The sequence below is a fragment of the Equus asinus genome, chromosome 10, assembly GCF_041296235.1.
Source record: "Equus asinus isolate D_3611 breed Donkey chromosome 10, EquAss-T2T_v2, whole genome shotgun sequence".
Classification (NCBI taxonomy): Eukaryota; Metazoa; Chordata; class Mammalia; order Perissodactyla; family Equidae; genus Equus; species Equus asinus.
The window spans coordinates 24,719,926-24,730,566 of record NC_091799.1 but is presented as its reverse complement, the minus strand read 5'-3'; the positions used below and the strand labels follow the sequence as shown (position 1 = coordinate 24,730,566).

Genomic DNA, 10,641 nt, shown 5'->3' with positions numbered 1-10,641 from the left:
TCTCCTATTGTTCCACGAATGCAATGCGGGGCGCCCCCCCACCCCCACAGCACCACGGTAAACCGCTGAAGAGCACATGATCTTCTCCTTCTGCTTGCTCCCTCTACTTTCTCTCTAATGTTTGTGACTATTATGCTGAAACATTTCCACTGCTGAATCACAGAATTACTGAGCTTTACAGGAATGAGAGGGTGGAGGAGACAAACTGGCAGCCTCTAGACAGGCTTTGTTCAGCCCACTGTATTTTAAATTATCTTCAATTAGTGGTCAACATTTTTGAAATCAGGGAATTTCATATAAAAATCTGGATTTCTACTTCCTCCTGAAAAATCAGAAGACCTGCCACCACTGGGCTCGTTTCTGCTGACAGTGAGAGAGGATTAACTGCCCATGAGATAAGTTTCCCAGGGTTCACTCCTACCCCACGTGTCTCACTCATTTGTGTTACCTGCATGGCTCCCTGGGCATTTGAGTTTGTGAACCCTAATCTAGGGCAATTCCTTCATCTTAAAGCTGAAGAAAATGAAGGCCCAGGGATGGGAAGTTAACCTGCCTGCGGCCACACATCAAGGGAGAGGCCAAAGAGGAAGCAAAGTGAGGTTCAGGTAGCTTTCTTTCTAATACAGCACTGCTGCTGCCTCTCTAGAGAACCGCGCCTCCACCAGCATTTCTTCCACCAATCATTTACATTTTCTAAGTGGAAAGTGTTATATTTTCCACATTCCCCTTTTATCCATCCTTTTCATATATTTTATTTCCTTATAGATAACAACTTTGTATCAATGATTTCATTTAAATATTATCTCCAACCCAAAAGAAACAATTAGGAATCAGACAAAACAGAAATAATCAACTTTTGCAGACCTCAGTAAACACAGGACCAGAAAGAATCTTAGAAATCACTTAGCTTAACACCTGGCTATACAGACAGGGAAAATGGGGCGCAGAGAAGCACTATGCCTGAGGTCGCAGGGTTCCCAGGTAACAGAGCCAGCCTTCAATCTCCCAGCTCAGTGCCCTCTTACTCTACCATGTCACTTCAGTGCAGGCAGCCAGGCAGTGGGGCACTGAGGCCCGGCTCGCTCCACATAGAAGCAAGAATTACAGAACTCCCTCACATCTTAGACACGGCCAACTTTGACTCTTGGTTTAGCATGAGTTCCAAACAATCAATTTATAGAAGTGGATTTGCACTCAAAGACAGACTTTCTCTGGAAGTGGTATTTGGTGACGAGTTCACGAGTGTCACGGGACTTGGTCTTTGTAACACTGGCTGCTGTGAAAGCTCAGCCCATGAGAGAGGAGCTGCTACAACATCATAGCACCTTTGCTTCAACTTCAAGAGAAAAAAGGCAATGGTAAAAAAGCTTTAATAGTAGACAATGTGTTTTTATAGGCAACCAATTAGCAGATTAATGAACCATTTAACTTTCTTTACTTAAAACCAATATTCAAGAAAGATGAACCCAAAATGAATCCTCATACTGACCAACAGAACTAAGTACAATGAAGTCAATGGTGTACCCCATTAGCATGCTGCACTGTAAGTCAATAAAACAAGCCCTCCCCCGCCCCGAGCCCTGGCCCCCTGGCGAACATAGATAAATGATTGTGCACTGCGTGATGATACCATTAGGTGAGAACTTTGGTTCATGCAGTCGGCTGCCACAGAGGTTGCACTAAAACCCGCAGCCCCGGCACCCAAAGTCAGTCGGCCGTGGTAGCTCGTGGCGTCAGCCGTGCTCCTTCCACAACACCAGGTGAATACTGTGGTCAGGCATGCTGGTGGCAAAGACCAAGCCCGTGTCATTGTGCCCATCCAGTCCATTCAGCCAGGATGCTTCGCCTGCCAGGAAGCTTGAGCCTCTCTTGGATTTCCTGTACTCTGGCAGAGGCCAGCGGCTAATGAGGCTCTCTGTCCGCAAGTCCATGATATACAGGTAGCGGTTGTCAAACAGCAGGGCGAAGATATCTCCGAAGCCAAGCAAGGCCAAGTTTGCTATCTCAGGAGTCTTGATGACCCTGCAAGGATGACAGTTAGGAAACGTGAACCAGAGGGCAACTCTGCTTCTGCTTCTGCTACTAGAGTCTTTCCCAGGGACATTTAAAACCAATACAAAATTCATACAAATTTAGTTAAATAAAAGTTTTTGATAAAAAGGAAAATATGAGGACAAAAAACCTCAGCCTACCTAAAAGGGGGGGAAAGGGAAGGCAGCTTCATTATATGATAACAGAGGCACACAAGGAGAAAGGTTGTGTTTGGTAACCATTTATAAAAGCACAAAATGCCCAGCCAGGCTGGAAAGGATCTTAAAGATTCTCTCATTTAACATTCTCATTTCTGAGATGTGAAAACTGAAGTCCAGCCAGGGTAAACACTTTGGCTAAGGATTCACAACTATTCAGTCAGAACTACAACCCAAGACTAACTATTATCACTAGGTAAAAAATTTATTCATGAAATCCTAGAATGCTGGCCTAGGGGAACTCCTGGAGCCTAGAACAAAGACGGAAAACCAAGTGACAAGTGCTATTCTATGCAGTAGGGAGCAAACACACAGGCTCCTCTCAAAAAGCAGTGGAGGCTGAAAATATCACAAGTTTCCTAAATAATTCAGACACTTTAGTAGATCCAGAAGAACCTGTTAGAGAAAACTCGGGGAGTTGGGAGCAGAGCCTTAACCTTCTCAGGTTGCCAGTTCCCAAACATTGATGACAAAGGCACAAAATGGGAAAGACCTAGCCACACAGCAGCACAGAAGAGAAAAAATTTAGTTTCCGTTGTCTACACTCGTAGTGAGAGGAAAAGGCTGACAAGAAAAGGTGAGGTCCTCCTTGGAGGCACTAGGTAAAGAGCTACGAGACAAGGGAAATACAAATCCTGCTCTGTGACAACATGGCTGGCCCCCGTGAGAGGCAAGTTTAGCCTATGTTTTAACAAGGACACTACCAACCAGCGTCTGTCCAAGGGGTCTACCTGAATGGGCAGAGCCTGGTAAGCAGGACAAGTAAGAAAGAGCTGAAGGAACTCAGCCGAGACAGGAGGAAAAGACTTGGTAGAGAGAGGGAAACTAGACATGACCATCACCTTTAGATAGTGAAGGATACACAGGAGGTTACACCAGACATTATGAGCTGCTCCAGCAGAGGGAACACGGCTCCAGGGCAAAGAGGGTTACACAGAGGCAGATTTCAGTTTGACGTCAGGAAGGGAGGGGATTTAGTAGTTAGCACCTGTTCCTCAGACCGAAACTGAACTTATTGGCCAAACCTGTTTCACTTCTTTATTTCCCTGGCTGCTCATTCACCCAGCTGCTCAAGCTAGGAAACATGGCAACTATCCAACTCTCCTCCTTCTTAGATCTTATTCAATCACCAAGATCTACTGATTTTACCTCCCAATGTTTCCTCTAATTTATTCACTACTATCTGAATTGCCACAACTCTGATCTGAGCCATCTTTTTTAAAATGTTTTATTCAGATTATGATAGTTTACAACCTTGTGAAATTTGAGTTGTACATTATTATTTGTCAGTCGCGTTGTAGGTGCACCACTTCACCCTTTCTGCCCACCCCTCACGCCCCCTTTCCCCTGGTAGCCACTAATCTGTTCTCTTTGATTACACGTTTAACTTTCACATATGACACATGGAGTGATACAGATTGTCTTTCTCTATCTGGCTTATTTCACTTAACATAATACCCTCAAGGTCCATCCATGTTGTTGTGAATGGGACGACTTTATTCTCTCTTATGGCTGAGTAGTATTCTATTGTGTATATATATATATACCACATCTTCTTTATCCAATCATCAGTTGATGGGCACTTAGGTTGCTTCCACGTCTTGGCTATTGTAAATAATGCTGCAATGAACATAGGGGTGCATGGGACTTCTGGAATTGCTGATTTCAAGTTCTTTGGATAGATACCCAGTAGTGGGATGGCTGGGTCTTATGGTATTTCTATTTTTAATTTTTTGAGAAATCTCCATATTGTTTTCCATAGTGGCTGCACCAGTTTGCATTCCGACCAGCAGTGTATGAGGGTTTCTTTTTCTCCATAACCTCTCCAACATTTGCTACTTTTTGTTTTGGTTGTTTTTGCCATTCTAATGGGTATAAGGTGATATCTTAGTGTAGTTTTGATTTGCATTTCCCTGATGATCAGTGATGATGAACATCTTTTCATGCGCCTATTGGCCATCTGTATATCTTCTTTGGAGAACTGTCTATCTCTCCTGCCCATTTTTTGATTGGGTTGTTTGATTTTTTGTTGTTGAGTTGTGTGAGTTCTTTGTATATTATGGAGATTAACCCTTTGTCGGATATATGACCTGCAAATATTTTTTCCCAGTTAGTGGGCTGTTTTTTTGTTTCAGTCCTGTTTTCATCTGCCTTGAAGAAGCTCTTTAGTCTGATGATGTTCCATTTGTTTATTCTTTTGTTTCCCTTGTCTGAGAAGACATGGTGTCCAAAAAGATCCTTTTAATACTGATGTCAAAGAGTGTACTGCCTATATTTTCTTCCAGAAGCCTTATGGTTTCAGGTCTTACCTTTAGGTCTTTGATCCATTTTGAGTTAACTTTTGTGAATGGTGAAAAAGAATGGTTAATTTTCATTCTTTTACATGTGGCTTTCCAGTTTTCCCAGCACCATTTGTTGAAAAGACTTTCTTTTCTCCATTGTATGCCCTCAGCTCCTTTGTCAAAGATAAGCTGTCCATAGATGTGTGGTTTTATTTCTGGGCTTTCAATTCTGTTCCATTGATCTGTGCACCTGTTTTTGTACCAGTACCATGCTGTTTTGATTACTGTAGCTTTGTAGTATGTTTTGAAGTCAGGGATGCCTCCAGCTTTGTTCTTTTTTCTCAGGATTGCTTTAGCAATTCGGGGTCTTCTGTTGCCCCAAATGAATTTTAGGATTCTTTGTTCAATTTCTGTAAAGAATGTCATTGGGATTCTGATTGGGATGGCATTGAATCTGTAGATTGCTTTAGGTAGTATGGACATTTTAACTGTGTTTATTCTTCCAATCGAGGTGCATGGAATGTCTTTCCATCTCTTTATGTCTTCAATTTCCTTCAGGAAGGTCTTGTAGTTTTCGGTGTATAGGTCTTTCACTTCCTTAGTTAAATTCACCCCAAGGTATTTTATTTTTTTTGTTGCGATTGTGAATGGTATTGTGTTCTTGAGTTCTTTTTCTGTTAGTTCGTTATTAGAGTATAGAAATGCTACTGATTTATGTAAGTTGATTTTATACCCTGCAACTTTGCTGTAGTTGTTGATTATTTCTAATAGTTTTCCAATGGATTCTTTGGAGTCTTCTATATATAAGATCACGTCGTCTGCAAACAGCGAGAGTTTCACTTCTTCCCTCCCTATTTGGATTCCTTTTATTCCTTTCTCATGCCTAACTGCTCAGGCCAAAACCTCCAGTACTATGTTGAATAAGAGTGGCGATAGAGGGCATCCTTGTCTCGTTCCTGTTCTCAGGGGGATGGCGCTCAGTTTTTGCCCATTGAGTATGATGGTGGCTGTGGCTTTGTCATATATGGCCTTTATTATGTTGAGGTAATTTCCTTCTATCCCCATTTTCTTCACAGTTTTTATCATAAATGGCTGTTGGATCTTGTCAAATGCTTTCTCTGCATCTACTGAGATGATCATGTGGTTTTTATTCCTCAATTTGTTGATGTGGTGTATCACGTTGACTGATTCACGGATGTGGACCCATCCCTGTGTCTCTGGTATGAATCCCACTTGATCATGATGTATGATCCTTTTGATGTATTGCTGAATTTGGGTTGCCAAAATTTTCTTGAGAATTTTTGCATCTATGCTCATCAGCAATATTGGCCTGTAGTTCTCCTTTTTCCGTGGTGTCCTTGTCAGGCTTTGGTATCAGAGTGATGCTGGCCTCGTGGAATGTGTTAGGAAGTGTTCCATCCTCCCTAATTTTTTTTGAATAGCTTGAAAAGTATATGTATTAAATCCTCTCTGAAAGTTTGGTAGAATTTCCCAGGAAAACCGTCTGGTCCTGGGGTTTTATTCTTTGGGATGCTTTTGATTGCTGTTTCAATCTCTTTCCTTGTGATTGGTCTGTTCAGATCGTCTGTTTCTTTTTGACTTAGCTTTGGGAGGTTGTAAGAGCCTAAGAATTTATCCCTTTCCTCTAGGTTATCCATTTTGTTGGCATATAGTTTTTCATAGTATTCTCTTATAATCTATTGTATTTCTGCGGAGTCTGTTGTTATTTCTCCTCTTTCATTTCTGATTTTGTCTATTTGAGCTTTCTCTCTCTTTTTTCTTTCTAAGTCTGGCTAGGGGTTTGTCAATTTTATTAATCTTCTCAAAGAACCAGCTCTTTGTTTCATTGATCCTTTCTACCGCCTTTTTTGTTTCAATAGCATTTATTTCTGCTCTGATTTTTATTATTTCTCTTCTTCTGCTGACTTTGGGCTTTTTTTGTTCTTCTTTCTCTAATTCAGCTAGGTGTATTTGAGACTGCTTATTTGGGATTTTTCTTGTTTGTTAAGGTGTGCCTATATTGCGATGAATTTCCCTCTTGATACAGCTTTTGCTGTATCCCATGTGAGTTGGTATGGCATGTTATTTTCATTTGTCTCCAGATTTTTTCGACTTTTTAATTTCTTCAATGATCCATTGCTTGTTCAATAGCATATTTTAGCAAGACATCATCTTTTGCTTGCACTACTGCCAACTGTTTTCAACTGGTCTCCCCACATCTACTCTTAGATCCTTTCAATCAGTTAACCTCACACTAAAATCTAATCCTACTGGTACCTCATTTAAATTTTTAAACTCTTCAGTGGCTCTCTATGGCATTCACATCTCCAGCGACACTGGCCTTTCTCAAATGCAGCAGGTTCCTTCATCTCAGGGCCTTCGAATAGACTGCTCTCGCAGTCTACAATGCTCCTCACTGCACACTCACTGCTGGCATTTACTTAATGCATATACTCATCCTTTAGAGCTTAGCCTGAATCTCTTCCTCAAAGAAGCCTTCCCTTACTCCTCAAACTAGGTGGGGTCTCAAAGTCCCCCACAGTATGTTGCTCTTAGCCCAACCACTGAAACATCTGTATGTAATTAGTTGTTTAATATCAGTCTTCCCTCTCGCTGGTTAGTAATTTGCATGGGTTTGGTAAGTATTTCTGATGGTTCCCAGTATACAGCACAAAATGCCTGACATACAGGCAGGTGCTCAATAAATACCTGCTAATGAATAGAACAGTGGTGCAATGAACATGAGGAAATAAAAATTCCTACAAAAGAGATCCAAAGGAAACTGGGACAAACAGCAAGAAAGTCTATTTAGTCCCACATCGTCAATGCCAAGCAGGAAATAACCAGAAACTTAGAAAACTGGGTGGCTAGGGAATAGGATTTAAGCTGGTGAAGATGAGCTGACTCCAAAGCCTGGAGCACAAATAAGTTGCAGAACAGAATACAGGTCTTGACAGGCTCACAGCCCCCCTTATTTTGATTTCTTTAGAACTGTAAACAGACATCCCTGCTGTGCAGTCTGGGCCCTTGAACCTAAATAACCCTGCCTGCTGTTCTGAGATAACTAGCTCAAGAGATTGCATCATATCTTAGCTCTATTGAGCAAAATGCTGCCATCTGCACTTTGCTTCTTTTCAATTAGCTTCAAAGCATAAGTAGCCCTACCTGGTCCCAGCAACTGAGGCCATAGGATTGTACTAAGATTTCAAAAGAGGTTGATTTATTTGCATTTGGAGTGGAGAAAACCAAGAGATAAAACAGCCCCTTTTCAAAGAAATAGCCTTAACCTAGCACTTCCTAGCAGCAAACTATCTTGCAGGTTTATTTTTTAAAGCTAGTGTATCCAAACACCAAAAACAAACAGAATTTTCATCTGGGACTCTAGACTCTATACGCCATTCGGAGTAAGCAGCACACATGAGAAAGGTAAATGCAGGGTCAAATTAAAACCTTTAGAGACTCTTAAGCATTAAAAAGATTATAATATCTATACTACACCTTGCCTTTGCATGCCTCCCTCCCCTATTTTAATTCAAAACAAAAACAATACGAAATTGTAAAGGAACTGATTTTCCCATTATGACTACCTGGATTTTTTCTTTGCAAAGTTATCAAGTTCTTTCAAAAGCTCTTTCTCTCTGGCTTGCTGGTCCCTTAAGCATATGCCTGTTGGATGATCCAGCCATGGCTGGCTGGCTGGCTGGCTGGCTGCTGGACTAGGGTGAGCCATGGAATGCTAAACAAGGCCCCTACTCTCTCTTGGCTTCAGTTTCCGCATCTATAAAATGAAGAGCTTGGACTAACATTTTCTAGGATCCGTTCTGGTCTTTTTTTCTCAAAGTATAATTATCAATCAGTTCTAGAAACGATCCTGACAGCTTGGAAACCTAATTGGTTAGAAATGAAGGTCTGACACCTGGGAGACATAAGTGGGGTTGTAACTTTATGACTAGAGAGACAGGGCCTGCCAAAGCCCTGTTGGCTAGTATGATCAATCCCATACAAGTTGACCTCAAACAGTCATGCAAAAAAACAATGAAGAGAACATTCAATTTTCTGTACTCCCCCAAGCCAGCATTTCCTGAAACCATGCTGTGGAACACTAAATCTGTGAGCTGTTAACAGGTGTTCCTCAAAAAAAGGGCTTTGTGCACAGTAAGTGTGAGGTACAGTGAGTTAAATTCAAACAGGTTTCTTTACGCAGGGGTTCTCAGAGCTATCAGTAACAGAGCTCTGCCAGGTCCTGTGCTAGGTCCTCATTACAGGCATTTCACTTAATCTTCACTTTATTGGTGAGGAAATTGAGGCAGAGAGAGGTTAAGAAACTTACATAAAATCATACAGTTCCTAAGAGATGGCACCAAGTCTTGTGTATCACCAAGGTAAGTTCTCTGAAGCACAATATGGCACTGGCTTCCATCAGGCTCTGATGTGCTAAGAGACACCGCCAATCTCTAAGAGGGGTCTACAGCATGCAGTGAATCACAAAATTACTTGTCTATCGATCTCTTATGTATTTCTTTGGAGAGAAACCTTTAAGTTGTATTTTTCTCTAAATACCTCTGTCTTTTTACTAGTCAACAGAAGGTCATTTGATGCCTCAAGGTAAAATTTCTACTGACAAGGAAATAGAACGTAAAATGTTAGAACTAGAAATCTGAAGATCTTTTCACCCAAGCCCCTCATTTCCCAGAAAAGGATGTTAAATTCTGAAAGGGGGAGTGACTCAGAGTAAGGAGAGGGACCAGAACCTCAATATTCTAGGTTCTAGCACGTAACTCTTTCTGATTACTGCTATGTGTGAGATTTTCAGCATATAACCCTCTCTTTAACTGATGTAGTAAACAGTTCCCAAAAGCAAGTTATTGACTAATTTATCCAAATATTTAGTCTTGTCTTTACTACTAAACTGCAACAAAATAAAGAGACCGCAACACTGTCAGAGGAAACCTTACCTGAGAATATCATAACTGGCAAAGTCCCACTGGTAGAGACCCAGTGCCGAACTACAGACGATGTATTTGCCATCAAAGTGAAGTCTGGGCTGCAGGCAGATACTTCTATCCTCAGAGACAGACAATGTCTTCAAGCACTTGCAGTTGATTTCTCTCCCAATTGGCCAAATCTACAGATAAAAGACAGTTAGGAAAGATGACAGATGATATCACCATAGAAAAGCTTGTCCTTAAACAACGTGGCTTGTGTTGCTGACATCAGATACAAAGTGAAGTAAAGTGGAAAGACTGCAGGTTTTACAGTCGAGAGATGGGTTCAAGCTCCAATTCTGCAGGAATGTGCCATGTAATCTTGGGTAAAAAACTTAACCTCTCTGAACCTCAGTTCCCACAATGAGGATAATGCCTACTACGTGGAACAGTGCAATAAGAATGTATGTAACAGTGCTCTGTAAACCTTTTGTAAATTGTTTTTATTATTACAGAAGTAAATGTTTATTATTTTTTTTTTGAGGAAGATTAGCCCTGAGCTAACATCTGCTGCCAATCCTCCTCTTTTTGCTGAGGAAGACTGGCCCTGAGCTAACATCCGTGCCCATCTTCCTCTACTTTATACGTGGGACACCTGCCACAGCATGGCTAGCCAAGTGGTGCCATGTCCACACCCGGGATCCGAACTGGCAAACCTCACGCCACTGAAGCGGAACATGCGCACTTAACCACTACGCCGCCAGGCCGGCCCCCAAATGTTTATGTTTTCATAGTTTAGATCTAAGAATTGAGGAGTAGGAGACGCGTGTCTTAAGAAAACAGAATGTACTGAAGATAAATTTCTGCAGTTTTTTTTTCTTCATTTACAAATCAGGGTTAGAAACTGCCTAGAACATAGAAATAACAGGTAATTCTCTTTTCAGTGTTTTAAAGATGGCTTGGACTAAGACATTTCTGCCTCCCTTGAAATATTCCCCCTTTGCCACACCATTTTAATTTTTAAAATTTTGCCAGGTTTTCTTTGTTGAGACAGACTGATGGAGAAGAAACCCTCACCTTGATCTCATACTTGTCCGCACTTAAGAGGATGTAGTCTCCAGGGCTGTGCAAGAGAGACTTGACTTTGCACTTCTGCAAGACCACCTAGAAATGGAAACATCTGTG

The 10,641-nt window shown here is 41.4% G+C and overlaps 1 protein-coding gene across 2 annotated transcripts in view; it reads right to left on the bottom strand.

Annotated features, from left to right (window-relative positions):
- Window positions 1–727: 727 nt before the first annotated feature.
- FBXW2 (F-box and WD repeat domain containing 2) overlaps window positions 728–10,641 on the bottom strand; it is a 31,240-nt gene continuing 21,326 nt past the window's right edge. For both annotated transcript variants that reach the window (XM_014830368.3, XM_070518863.1), the window contains exons 6-8: window positions 10,534–10,620; window positions 9,487–9,656; window positions 728–2,022 (exon numbers count right to left, since the gene is read on the bottom strand). In XM_014830368.3, the coding sequence (XP_014685854.1) occupies window positions 1,734–2,022; window positions 9,487–9,656; window positions 10,534–10,620 (546 nt within the window). In that variant the 3' untranslated portion in view covers window positions 728–1,733. The remainder of the gene's footprint in view (window positions 2,023–9,486; window positions 9,657–10,533; window positions 10,621–10,641) is intronic.